At 43.3% G+C, this 14,487-nt stretch overlaps 1 protein-coding gene across 2 annotated transcripts in view; it reads left to right on the plus strand.

Annotated features, from left to right (window-relative positions):
• Positions 1-6,387: 6,387 nt before the first annotated feature.
• The window catches only part of PARM1 (prostate androgen-regulated mucin-like protein 1), a 100,734-nt gene continuing 92,634 nt past the window's right edge, over positions 6,388-14,487 (plus strand). For both annotated transcript variants that reach the window (XM_081239121.1, XM_081239122.1), the window contains exon 1: positions 6,388-6,515. In XM_081239121.1, coding sequence (XP_081095247.1) covers positions 6,473-6,515 — 43 coding nt within the window. In that variant the 5' untranslated portion in view covers positions 6,388-6,472. The remainder of the gene's footprint in view (positions 6,516-14,487) is intronic.

A 14,487-nucleotide genomic window follows, 5' to 3' on the forward strand; every position in this document is an offset into this window, starting at 1 on the left:
CAGAAGGTCTGCGTAACTCAGTGAACCAATATTTTCTATACGATCAATGCATGATGTTACAAAATCACACATGGGTAAAAGACACATCCAAAGTGCAAAATAGACCAATGGATTTTAATGTAACAGAATATGAAAATTTTATTGAGATGCTTTCAGATTCCACCTTGCTACTAACTTTTAAGAAACTACTGTTTATTGAGTTTTGTTGCAATATAAAAGAACAAAACCCGCAATTACCTGAAAGGGCCCTTAAACAAATAGTTTTCAGAGTTCTAATTTTAGAAGTGCAAAGGGGTCCTGAGACCAAAATGTTTGATAAATGCTGCTCTAAACTATGTAAAAGTAGACTTCTAGGGACAAGCAATATTGTCAATGCCTCTGAGTGGTAAGGAATCGCAAATACTACACTGACAATTGGGAAGACTTTACTATTAATACTCATTTTGTAATCATCATCATAACCATTCTTACCAAATACAACAAGTAAACATTTATTAAGGCTCTGCTCTGTCTAGGGTCTGTTCTAAATGTTTTCCATGCATTAATTAATTAATTAATAATATAAGGATTATAAATCCTTACAGTAATCCTCTGAAGTAAGGTGTAATTATTATCATGGTCTTCACTTCATAGAGGGGAAAACTGAGATTTAGAGAAGTTAATGAGGGTGAGAGGCCACGCAATCAGCAAGTCTTAGGCTTCCAACTACTCCACTGTCAGTTAAGAAAGGCCCACCAGCACTGCCTCTGTACTTTTACAGAAGATATCCATGAGGCAAGGCAAGAGACTGGGCCCAGTGCTCTATCGCCATACTGCCCGTTATGATAGCTACTAGCCATGTTTTGTTACTGAGTATTCAAAATGTACCTAGTCTGAATTGAGATGTTGTATAAATGCAGAATAAACATTGGATTTTGAAGACTTACAATGAGAAAAAGAATGTAAAATATCCTATTAATATTTTGCTATTCATTACATGCTGAAATGATAAATATTTTAGATATATCAAGTTAAATAAATCATAGCATTAAAATTAAATTCACTTGTTTCTTTCTCCTTTTTCAAAATATGACTTTTAGAAATTTTAAAATTACATATATGACTTGTATTTTACTTCTATTGGACAATGCAAATCTACAGTATCAACTCAATCAAGTTTAAAAAGAGGTTTCATTATGTGCGTCACCTCCAAGAGGCCAGTTTCTTCCTTCCTGAAATATTTTAAGGGTTTCCTCCTTAATTAATATAAAAATTAGTGACATGTGGTTTAGTGTCCTCAAAGTGCTCCAAACGAGTTTATTTAAATCAGGGAAACAATTATGTTTCATCATGCGCTTTTAAAACTGCCTTTGTTCAAGCAGATATTTCTTGGCAAAGTTCCAAATTTCCTCTTTTTCTCATATTGCATCACTGCCTTTAATCTTTTTTACCATTAATATTTTTAAAAGGAAATTGGAGTTAAGAGAGAAGCAAAGTTATGTAATTAAGTATATAGCAAAAGCTACGGAGATATTTTTGCAGTGCAACTTGGGAAGAGAAATGAAACCAAGACAAAATATATCAGGGTCTTGAGACTGCTGCACTCCTGCCTTTGGAGATGAGGGGCTGGGGGAGGAGCTGTCAGAGACAGTTTAGAGCTTTCCCCTGCGACTCAGATGTAGCAGGAGTGGAAATGCCCAGGGGAGAATCCAAGTTTCGTAACCTTTTATATGAATAGCTACAGCCAGCATTAATGTTTTCTCCTTGTACTTTAGATCCCCAAATGAGTTTGTTTGTTTGTTTGTTTGTTTGTTTTGCGGTACGCGGGCCTCTCACTGCCATGGCCTCCCCTGCCGCGGAGCACAGGCTCCGGACGCACAGGCCCAGTGGCCATGGCCCATGGGCCCAGCCGCTCCGCGGCACACGGGATCCCCCCGGACAGGGGCACGAACCCGCACCCCCTGCATCGGCAGGCGGACTCCCAACCACTGCGCCACCAGGGAAGCCCCCCCAAATGAGTTTTAAATGTACATCAAAGTTTCTCCTCTAATAATAGCTAACATTTACTGGCACCTAGAACATGCCAAGCCTTTCACATATGTAATCCATTTAATCTTCCCAATGAAGCCAGGAAGAAACTGAGGCATAGAGATACCAAGTAATAAGTCAGTTAGTAGATGGAAGAGGGGGGATTGGAACCCAGCCTATGGGGACCATGGAATAGACATCAGAACTCAGCCTCTAACCACTGCACAGACTGCCTTACTTACCCAGCTCTCTCAACTGAGTTATTCTGTCTCTCCTAGGCCATGATGAATCCAAAAGTCCAGAGCTAACACTTCCATATTAACTAAAATGTATTACCCGACTTTGTCTATAAATTATGATAAATTCAGGATGTCGAAAGCTAAGTCAACCAAGGGCAATTTTTTAAAAAATATTGAATGTCTACAACCCTAGCAATTAATTTAATCAGTGATCAAAAAAAGAGTGGGAGTCAGTAAAAGGCAGGTTTATCTTAGATTTTATCCCAGTGGAGCATTATGAAAGAACCAAGAAATCTCTGAAGAAACTGGCTTTCGCTATAAGGCATGACTAAAAGGTTACATGCAAATTCCATCCCTGACCCCAATGAGGAGCGCAAGTCCCCCTGCCATAATATCTTTAGCATCTTTTGGTTTCCTTCATACTTAAACTTTTGTTAAGTATCTCTCAGTCTCTTTATTTGCAAAATTGGGATAAACTTACAGAGTGTGAAGTTTACAGATTACACAAAATGCTTGAAACAATCCCTAACAGAACATAGAGCAGAAGCTCAATACATGTTAGTGGGTATTATTATTTATAGCATTTCACATAATAAAGTATTGCATATATTTTGAACTCTTTTTTATTCAATTTATTTTAACAAACAACTATAAAACAGTTCACCTGTTTCTCCCATCCCCCACCACTTTAATATAATAAATTATTGCATATATTTTTGGGATCATTCAATGTTTGACTCCTCACTACTAGAATATAAGCTTCCTGATGGCAGGGACAATTAACCACTGTGGCATACATCACAACCATGAAGAATGTGCTTCCTTGCTTTCTTGAAGTTAAGCATGGCCACTGACTTCCTTTAACCAGTGAAATATGAGCAGAATCATCACTTCTGGACTTCCCTCGTGGCACAGCGTTTAAGAATCAGCCTGCCAATGCAGGGGACACGGGTTCAAGCCCTGGTCCGGGAAGATCCCACATGCCGCGGAGCAACTAAGCCCATGCGCCACAACTACTGAGCCTGCGCTCTCGAGCCTGCTAGACACAACTATGGAACACGCATGCCACAACTACTGAAGCCCGCACACCTAGAGCCCATGCTCTGCAACAAGAGAAGACACTGCAATGAGAAGCCTGCGCACCACAACGAAGAGTAGCCCCTACTCGACACAACTAGAGAAAGCCCGTGTGTAGTAGCAAAGGCCCAGCACAGCCAAAAATAAAATTAGTTAATTAATTTTAAAAAGAAAAGAATCGTCACTTCCAGATGGAAGACATAAATGCTGCACATAACTCTCCTCCTCTTTCTTTCCTGAGTATAGAAGCAGTTTCTGATATGGAGTATACCACCGAATCCTGATGTAGAAGATATCTACTCTGGGAAGTAGCCTGGATCCAAAGCAGATGATGATAAGCGAGAAGTAAACCTTTATTGCTTAAGCCTCTGAGACTTCGGGGTGGTTTATTACAGCAGCATAACCTACTTACCTTGACTATTACAACCTGTCTCATTCCCACAGCCTAGTATAAGGTCTGGCACCTAGTAAGTGATCAAATATGTTTTCACTAAATTAATAAATCAAAAGTTTTAATTGTTAATAAAAATGAATTATTTTAGTTAAAGGAATTATTTTCAACTCTATTCTGTATACAACGAAAACTTTGGAGATTTTAACTGATTCATACGTGGGAATCTCAATCCTTTGGGTACAAAACTATCATCTTAGATATCAAAGCCTGTCACACATGCTTTACACTACTAAGGGACTCCATTAATGTCTGTTGAATTTCAACTGAACAATTTTTTTCTGTGAAGTGTTTTTGAAAATCTTTATTTCTGTCATAGGGTCACTTAATTAAATGGCCCTATCTAAAAGCACCAGTGCCTTACAGAACGTGATTGCAAACTTCCATCTGTGTGTGGTCCCTGCCTCCACGGCAGTCACCACACAGATGCAGTAATTCTTCAGCATCACATAGATTACCCTAGAAACCAGAAGGACCTGAAGGTCAAAAGCATTAAGAGAGTTTGTTTAATAAAATAAATTTGCAGTTTCTTTGGCCAGGGAGGAGGAAAGGGGGTTGGGCATTTGGTTGTAATATCTTTGACTTCTCATTTCAACGAGAATCAATAAATTTACCAAGACAAAAGAGAAAACGTGAGCTCAGTTTAATCTGGTTGTGGAAGCGTGACAAGCTCTACAAGTGGTGATGGTGGGGTCAGGAAGAGGAACTGACATCATCACAGATAAAGTCATGAGGCCCGAGGGAGTGAGAAAATACAACTTGAGGCTCTGTCTGGTATATGAGAAAGAAGTCACAGAACAAGAAAGCTGTTCTATAGAATGGATAAACAACAAGGTTCTACTGAATAGCACAGGGGACTATATTCAATATCCTTTAATAAACCATAATGGAAAAGAATATGAAAATATATAGATAGATATACACACATATAAACATATATATATAACTGAATCACTTTGCTGTACAGTAGAAATTAACACAACATTGTAAATCAACTATACTTCAGTAAAATAAAAATAAAAAAAGAAAGAAAGCTGTTCTCCAGCACTGCTAGGTCCTGAGCAAATCAGTTCTTTAGGAAGGCTCCTTAATCCCAGCTCTAGTGACTAGGGGACCACCAGGCTCATAATAACATAGATATCGGAAGATGATCTAGCATCTAGTCTGATAGAGGTGTAGAAAATAAGCAAGTCTAAGGTGGTGGAGAGGATTAAGTGAAGGATCAGCTTCGATCTGTGTGAACACACAGAAACCTTGGGCTTTGAAGAGAGAGTATAGTACAGAGATGACCCCAGGTCCCTAGGCAGGCATCTTATCTGTACCATTAGCTAGTTGTGTGATCTTGGGCAAGTACTTAAACCTCTCCATGCTTTCATTTTCTCCCCTGAAAATGAAGCTATCATAGTGCCCACTTCAAAGAATTGTTCTGAGAATTTGACCTGGTTAATACCTGTACAGCACAGTTGTCTAGCACACAGCAATTCTCAGGAAATGTCAGCCTTTGTTATTATGCCCTGGTACACAAACTCTTCAGTTACGGGATCCAGCCCTTACCAGCTATGTGACCTTGAGCACATTACCTAACTTCTCTGTGCCTTAGTTTTTTGATCTTTAAAATGAAAGAATAATTCTTTTTTTTTTTTTTTTTTTTCGGTACGCAGGCCTCTCACTGTTGTGGTCTCTCCCATTGCGGAGCACAGGCTCCGAACGCGCAGGCTCAGCGGCCATGGCTCACGGGCCCAGCCACTCCACGGCATGTGGGATCTTTGCGGACCGGGGCACGAACCCGTGTCCCATGCATCGGCAGGCGGACTCTCAACCACTGCGCCACCAGGGAAGCCCGAAATAATAATTCTTATGTCGTAGGGTTATTAGAAGCATCATGATACAACACCCAGTAGGGTGCTTGGCTCATAATTACCGCATGATCACTGTTGCCTGACATTAGTACTGTTTCTTCTCGTAAGCAGCTGAGTAGGATGGCAGACATCCTGGCTCAGGCACCAGGAAATGCAGTGGGGTTGAATGTGTGTGAGGGTTTAATGTACACGCAGGAACGACTGGAGAAATGAAAGAAAAGGAAAAGGTTCTCATACTCGGAAAGAAGTGTGTGTTCTCTTACAGTAGTGGGGTCTTGGCTCTTCGAGGTGACACCTAAGATGGCACACGGTCACGTGATTAAAGGTTGTTTCTCCTGTAAGAAAAGCTGAGATAAATTCCTGAGGGCAGAAATCTGCTCCCACTTCTTTGCCTCCCCTTAGTTCCCAGCACAGTGCTAGCCGCCCCAAACATTTGTTGAACCGGGTCAAAACTCGGGTCTCGCGCCCTGACTGTCCAGCAGAGGCCGCCCTGGGCCGCGACTCCCGGGACACGAGGGCTGGGAGAGGAAAGGCCAGGGGTGGCCTTGTCATCTCCGCGGGACCCGGGTGGGAGGGGTTTGGCGGCGGCAGTCGCGGCGGCGGAGGCAGCCCGGGCGGCTGGGATGGAGCAGAAGCGCGCCGGGCGCCGGAGTACAAGCAGCTGACGGAGCCGCGCGGCGCTCGCCTAGCTTGCCCTACCGCCGCCCGAGCCGCCCGGTCGCCCGCTCCCACCGCAGCCGGCGGACAGAGGAGGAGCTGCCCGCGCTCTGGGCGCTCGGTCAGTCCCGGCAAACTCTCCCGCTGCCCGCGCCGGGTTCGGCACCAAGCACCAGGGTACCATGGTCTACAAGACTCTCTTCGCTCTCTGCATCTTCACGGCAGGTATTTTGGGGCGCCGATCTGGCGGAGGGCTGGCCCGGCGACCAGCGCTGGGGGCGGGGGCTGAACCGGGGAGACCGGGAAATAAGTCGCCGCGCGCTGAGGGCCGGAGTGGTGCGAGCCTCCAGCGTTTCGCAGAGCTGCGTGCGCACTTGGATTTAGAGCGATGTGCGTTTTTGGAGATCCTGGGCCGAGCCGGACCGAGGGGATGACAGGGTTCTTCCGGCCGCAGCCCGCGCCCGCACAAACTCCGGGCTTTGTGAAACAGGTGGCTGCACGATGCGTCTGAAACCCGGGTTGGCGACACTGACTGAGACTAGAGGCTTCTCGGGTCTCCGAGCACACCCTGCCGGAGTTGGGCACCAGACCTCTTGACGCGGCTGGACTCAGGGAGGGATAAGAAGGAGAAGCAGGGGGGGTCGCATCTGGGAAAGCTTTAAGCCGTGGCCGCGCACCCGGCGGGGCTGGTTTGCGTTCCCCGAGATTTGGTGGTCTCCGATCTCCGGCGACCCTTCCTAGTGACGCGTGGGGGTGATGCGGCCTTAACAGTCTCACGGCAGCTGCTCCGACCCGGCTTGAGCTCGTGATCACCCCTGGGGATTTGCAATTCTACCCTATGGCCCGGAAACTCCCCCAAAATATGTGCCCTGGCAGAAACTGTTAACTTGGCTAAAACTAGCATCCTCCTCGTTCCACCCACTCCCCTACACACACTCACCCTCGGGACGGCTTCCCCACGCGCGCATCGCTGGCCTCAGGACCACGGATGGCAGCGGCCTCCAAGCAGGGCCTGGGGAGAGAGGAGCCGGAGCACTGAGCTCGGCTTGGTGGGCGCAGAGGAGAGATTGAGAACAGCGCTTTACGTCTGAGGGTGGTATCCAGTTTTTCCAGAAAATGTAGGCAGACAAGGGACAACTGACTACGGATGAGGCACTGGTGGAAAAAGCAGCCCGAGTGCGGGGACACCGGCGTGTTTAGATAAGAATGTTCCAAAGCCACATACACAAGCCATTTGACTCATGCTTGTAGTCCCTATGTGTATTTTTTTTCCTCCTGAATTGCTTGGGTTCCTATAATTGTGGACACAAGTCGTTACAATCCCTTGAAAAGAAGCTAGGGGCTTCCAGGCAGCTCACAAAGGATAATGCAGTTTTGAGGAAAAGTTTCCCAACTTGAGGCTAGAGCGGGTCTTTTTCCTCTACTTGCTGAACGCCTGAGAAAGCTCCCTTTTCTCTCTGGTGTCTGCAAGGTTTGGAGGCGCGTCCGCAGAGGGTTCCCGGTCTCCTGCCGCTTTGGTTGCGCAGCCTTGGACCAGGCTGGGAGCGCCTGTATCCCCAAGTGTGACAGCCGACTTCCTAGCCCCGGGATTGCCAAGAGACGTTTACGAAGTGACAGGACAGGTGCCTTCCTTTCTCCTCTCTAGAAATCCTTTCATGAGGCTTGAGGCTCAGAAAACCTTCAGTGAGCCAGTACAGCTGGTAGGTAGGTTTGTTGGCTAATTTTATTTAGTGGCTTGTCTTTAATTTTTATTTTTTTAACAACTCTGGCAGTTGGCAACGCCGGGATTAACCCTACTAAGGCAGTGTATTGTGGGGTTTTTTTCTCCCTAAGGAGCTCAAGATATATATATATATATATATATATATATATATATATATATAAATTTTTTTTTCCTTGGCCAGTTTTAGAGTTTAGCCTCGCTATTGCTGCGGCAAGAATCTTGACCTTGTTCATGGCCCAGACTGAGGAGGCTGGTAGCTGGGGACCCACTGCGCAGCCTCACTCATCCCTGCACACATGTGTTGAAGTCAGAGCCAAGAAGATCACAGCCTCCCAGTTCTGGGGTTCCCCTGACCCCGGAAGACATAGTTATGTTTCTGAGTACATCTCCCTAACAAACTGATGAAGTGTCCTTTCCTCTGAGTTTGTGCCTCTGAAGGAATCTCTTCGGGGGTCAGTGTGTTGTTAGAGCTACTTGCAATAAGTTATCAGGAAAATAATATAAAAATAGGCATAAATACCGTACAAGGTTGTTTACATCCCAAAGTAAGGTGTTTTGAGAGACTAAAATATAACTTTTCTAGAAAAAGTTGTAAAGGAGAGAGGGACAAGTGTTATTGAAATGAAAATGGCATGCGTGTTTCAGTGGATCATCCTGGGGCTCCCTTGGCAAAGCTCTAGATAGTTTCATCAGGCAGTTGCATTTCCCCCCCACCCCCATCTTTAGAGGATTCAGGAAATTTTCCGTAAAACTCTTGAGGTGATACTTTCTTGAGCCAGGAATGGGGTTTAGCAGGGGACGCTTTTAGCTTAATAAATCTACTCAATACATATACATAGTGTTTTCTCCAGCCTGTATAATGGACACTTGTAAATACCTGTGCATTGTCAACAACACAGCAAAAGTAGATCTCTACACTTATTCACTTGTATTTTAAAAAGAAGGAAGAGAGAAACCTTGGGCTGTCTTCAGTTCTCTCAGAGTTGATTGTGGTAGAAAACTAGCATGGCTATTTTACAAACCATTCCCAAACACCTTTAAGGCCAGTACTCTAGGCATACAGGAGTACTGCCTCTAAATTACAAGCCAGAACCTCCAAGGGCAGGCAGCAGAACCTAGAATGGAGGGAGGAAGGCAGGCCACAGGAAGCTTCCATCTTCATCCCACTCCCTGTCCTCTCTAGATTCAATTCTTTCATTCCCACCACCGTCGTTGCTGCTCTCCAGTGCTCTATGGCTCAATATATTAAAAAATCCCCTCACTGAGACATCTGAGGTATACTGGAACTTCCCAGAGTCCTTTTCCAAACATTCAAGGAGTTCAAGGGGAAACAAACATAGGTAAGAGAGGCAAAAGTCCCTTGACCCAGTTTTTCTTGCCTTAGTTTCTGCCCTGTCTGCCCCACCCCAGGGAGAGTACTGCATTCTACCCCATTACCCAAGCTGACTTATTGGCCCCTTGGTGATCAAGACCAGCAGAGCTAGATTCCAGTCGGCCACCCAGCTAGAGAGCCTGTTTGTGTCCCAGGCCTGTCAGCTAGCTCTTCTCCAAGTGACTAACATCTCGAATGTCCTTATCCTCAAAGGAAGACCCCACCCTACACATTTATGGCTCTGTTCTCAGTATAGGTCCTGATATATGGCAGGGCTTTATCATAAGCATATTAAAGCCATATCGTAAATCTCATCATAAACATGTTAAAAAATAAACCAAAAAATGCACACACATTTATGGGAATGGCAAGGTCGCCTGTGGTTGGTTGGGAGTGGAGGTGAAGGGTGGCTTGCATCCCTTTAGCCTGGTTACCTCCTATTCCCCTGAAGTCTGTGTCACAAAGTGACACCTCCTTTGCTGTGAAACCTACCTGAGAAGGTGGAAGTTCTCCATTATTATGGGATAGATTTACTGAGACAGTGTTGCAAAGTGGTGAAGCACGGCTGCAGATTCTGCAGCTAGATTGCCTCAGTACAAAGCAAAGTTTTACTACTTACTAATTGTATAATTTAGGGCATGTAACCTAACCTCTCAAGTTTTCTTATCTACAAAAATGGGGAAATAAAACTTCTTCAGACTGTTAAAAGTGGTAAATAACTGAATATACCTATAATGCCTGGGACATAGTAAGCACTCAATAACTATTAGCGATTGTTGTTGCTATTATTCTTATTAATAAAGTTAACTGTCTTTGGCACCAGTTAGGTCATCCTCTCCAAAGTTTATGTGTTTGTGCTTAGACTATGTAAATTGAAGATTTAAACTAATATTCCAGCACAATGCCAGCTGTTCTGGCAAACACTCATGTGCAAATTAAGAAAAGATTCAGCTGAGCCTACTAAATGCCTAATTTGAAAAGGTTAATAATGTGCCAGCTCAAACTGAGCACAAAAGTCCAAAAAACACTCAGTAACAAACAGAAGTGAAGTCTCACAGAAGATGTTATTTCTTCCACAAAGTCTTTTGCAGACTGGTGTGTTTCAAAAGCCCAACTCAGCTAAACCTTAAGGTCAGGTTCCCAGAGCCACATATTTTGGATAATTCAGATCAAACAACTTAGGAAAAGGCATTTCATGGCATATGAATGATCCAGAATGGCTCTCTCCAGAATCCAAAAACATCAATAATGGCCAGATCTCTAATTTAACTTGATCATTTGGGCCTGGTCTAGTGGTGCTTTCATTGTGCTTGTGCTTTTATAAGAAAAATATTGGCCAAATATTTACACTGTTTGAGCAGATTTTCTTAAACTACAATTTTTGGGGGGACAGGGGTGGGGCTGGGGGGTACAGCATCCACTGGAAACAACGAAGAGGGACATTTAAAAAATATTTTCAAAGTGGATTGACTGTTTTAACACCCAATGAAAGGAATCCTGCTCTAACATTTACGATGGTTTTCTCCCTTTTAGAAGTTATCTGTTACTGAAATTGGATACGTTAGTTTAGGAATCAAATATAGTCATCCCTAAGTATCCAGAACCTGGCCCCCATACCAAAATCCTCAGATGCTCAAGTTTCTTATATAAAATGGTATAGTATTTGCATATAACCTACGCACATCCTCCTGTATACTCTAAATCATCTCTAGGTTGCTTATAATACCTAACGCAATGTAAATGCTGTGTAAATAATTGCCAGCATGCAGCAAGTTCAAGTTTTGCTTTTTGGATTCTGGAATTTTTTTCCCAAAATTTTCGGCCCCAGGTTGATGCAGATCCCACAGATACAGAGAGATGGCTGTCTTTGCTTTGCTAGCAAGGTATTGAATAAAACAGTTGCCTAGAAAAAATTAATGTTTCATTTAGAAGACAGAGTGGTTATGAAAAGAGGTAGGCAAATGGTGGGTACCTGCCTGATGCAACGGTTGCTTTTTAGTTGGAAATGCAGGGCTAATAGGTTATCATCCAGTTAATGTGCAAGTAGGGTTACTATAAAATAAGACAGATTTGTGTATGTAGTTCATGGCATTACATTTCGTAGTCACAACTTAAATTATTTAAAGGACGGGGATTGATGTAACATCAGATTTTCTGATGTGTGAATCTTTAAATAGTCTGCATGATCCTTTAAAGCAGCATAGCCCATTTCTTTTACCTGTTTTAATATCGTTTATAAACCTTGAGACTTCCGCCATTTTATAAGTAATAGAAACCATTACAACAAAATAGGCGATTATATAATTATTTTCATCTGTGTTTTTCATTGGTGCAAGATGGCATAATGTCAACTGAAAATAAGCTGTTTTAATTTTCCTTTGGCTAGTGTTGCCAGATTTAGCAATTAAAAATACAGGTTACGGGCTTCCCTGGTGGCATAGTGGTTGGGAGTCCGCCTGCTGATGCAGGGGACACGGGTTCGTGACCCGGTCCGGGAAGATCCCACATGCCGCGGAGCTACTGAGCCCGTGAACCATGGCCGCTGAGCCTGCGTGTCCGGAGCCTGTGCTCCGCAACGGGAGAGGCCACAACAGTGAGAGGCCCGTGTACCGCAAAAAAAAAAAAAAAAAAAAAAAAAAAAAATACAGGTTGCCCAGTCCAATTTGAATTTCAAATAAATAGTGAATTCTAAGTCTATCCCACATAGTACTTGGGACACACTTAAGCTGAATAATTCTTCGTTGTTTATCTTGAATTCAAATGTCACTGATCATCCTGTATTCTAGCAACCCTACCTTTGACCTTCCATGTGTGGTTCATCAGTGCAATGGGTTTGACATAGGATTGGCTTTATTTTGAACCCTGCCCCACCCAGCTTTAGCCATCCCGCTCCATTTCATTCATTCATCACAATCTGTTCATGGGAAGACGACTCGGAGATTTCAAAGCAACTCTGTCTCTCTGAGAGCAACTTACAACGTTAGGATTCAGAGGCAGCTCTCCGATGGAACATTTTGAATCGGATTGCATATCCATTTACTGTGCACTGTTGTGTTTTTCTGAACAACCGGTGGGATTTCTGTAGCCTCCCTGAGGCTACATTACTTTACCCTTTTGTGACCTTTCCTTTAAAAAAAAAAAAACAGTATACTATTTGAAATGGTAACAGTGTTCTTGCATAGGAGCTGGCACTAAGAGCCTTCCAGAATCCAGCTGGCAGCTGATTAAAAAAGAAAGTTAATAGAACAGCTTTGGATTTCAATGCTGTCTTCTGTGCCAGGATCTTAACACATATCACAATTATTATATAAGGTTTGCATAATTCCTGCAGGAGAGGTCTATAGGTATCACTTGAAATCTGTGGCTATATGGAGCCTGAAGCAGCATATTAGACAGAATTTCAAGGCAGATTGGGGGGAAAAAATCCTTTCAGCAATTAGACTGTGGTGGAAATTTGCACCTTTATACTTAAGGCCAAATCTGTGACGAGGTAAATGTTAAGTGGAAAAAAAAATGTGGAAAGTTACCAGGTGTGATATTTAGAAAACACGTCTTCTATTCAATACAAAATAAGACGCATGATAGAATACAGCGTTGATGATAATATCTTCCAGTTACAGTCCAAATTCTGACACCTGATTTTCTTCTCCATCAAGGAGGAAATGAGGGCACAGGAACTTTAGGGCAGGTGTTGCACATGAGAAGAATTGGAGGAGAGAAGGTTTAATTCATTTTTCATTTTTTTGGCCATGGTTGTAAACTTAAAGCTATCATTCAAGCTTCTCACTGGATAGAACATATTATATTTCCCTGTATGGGGTTATTAAAATATATGTTACCTTTAAAATTATGATACTCTTTCCAGCTTGTGTAGTCCAGAAGCATAACCTCATTCCTGAGAGAGTTTTTTCACCCACTGTTTTATCCACGATGGGTTGTTACTGGGGTTGTCTGCCCCTTATAAAATCTTTTCATTTTCCATTGGAAAAGCTTTTGTGATCCACAGGTAGACGACAGGCAGCTACCATTATGCTGGCGTTGAACAGTTATTTCATTGTTAAACCCTCCACACTATATGATTCTTGCTTTGTACTGTAATTTAGATTCTTTAGGGAGAACAGTAATAATTATTGTAAAGATAAAAGGATGTCCTCTTTATTCACCATGCAAAAGCTATGTGTGTTTAGGGAAATGTTTAAGACTCTGGTCATTCTATTGAGCTAAGGTAATGTGTCACATTAGGAGATGACTGAGTACATCTCAGAATTACATGAGGGAGTCTCAAAGCCTGTCTGTCCATGAGAGGGTCCTAAAGAAATCTGGTGGACTTGAACACCTGTTTGTTGGTTTGGGAAAAGAGGCAAGTTATTGGTGGATCACACACTCGGCTGGTCATGGAAATTCTTGCTGTTGATGGGTCAGCTGCATGAGAGGTAACATCAAGCTGAATACGGCCATCACCCAACCAAAGAGAACTCAGCATGTGTGGTCTTAAAAATTACAATGTTGTCAGAGATGGCGTTCCAGAGGAGAGAGCCGTGGAACTGTCCTTTTTGAAGAACCGTTCAGACAGGTCTGAGCATGAGAGAGAATTATCAGTTTTTGAGGATAAATGATCATTCATCATTTACCTTCTAGGAAATGTAGGAGGGGAAGGAAGTGTGATATCACATTCCATGTGGAAACTGGATAAGAAATGGACAGAGGGCAGGGGCCATGGCTGTTTCAGAATTTCTGCGTAGGATACGTGGAAGAGGCTGGGAGTGGTCTGTTGCATGAGATGGAGAGAATGTCAGGTGGCTGAACGAGGGGGAAGTGATTGTTGAAATGACTGGGGGCTACTAAAGACCAAACCACCTCCTTGATGCTGCTACTGGGAATGGAAAATTCATCAAGTTTCATTTTTAGGTGAAGGAGATAAGAGATTCCTCCTCAAATGTGTATGCCCGTCAAGCCTCTTCTAGTACACCTTTCTAGTTTCGTGAAAGGTTGCAAATTGAGCCTTTCAGAGGAAACGATGTGACAGCCCTTAATGGCGTAATTCAGGTACCGTCAGCATTGTGAAAGGGGCAGAAGAAGAAGAAAATGCCCTGAACTGTCAA

This window comes from Mesoplodon bidens, assembly GCF_964165515.1.
Source record: "Mesoplodon bidens genome assembly, chromosome: 1".
NCBI lineage: Eukaryota > Metazoa > Chordata > Mammalia > Artiodactyla > Ziphiidae > Mesoplodon > Mesoplodon bidens.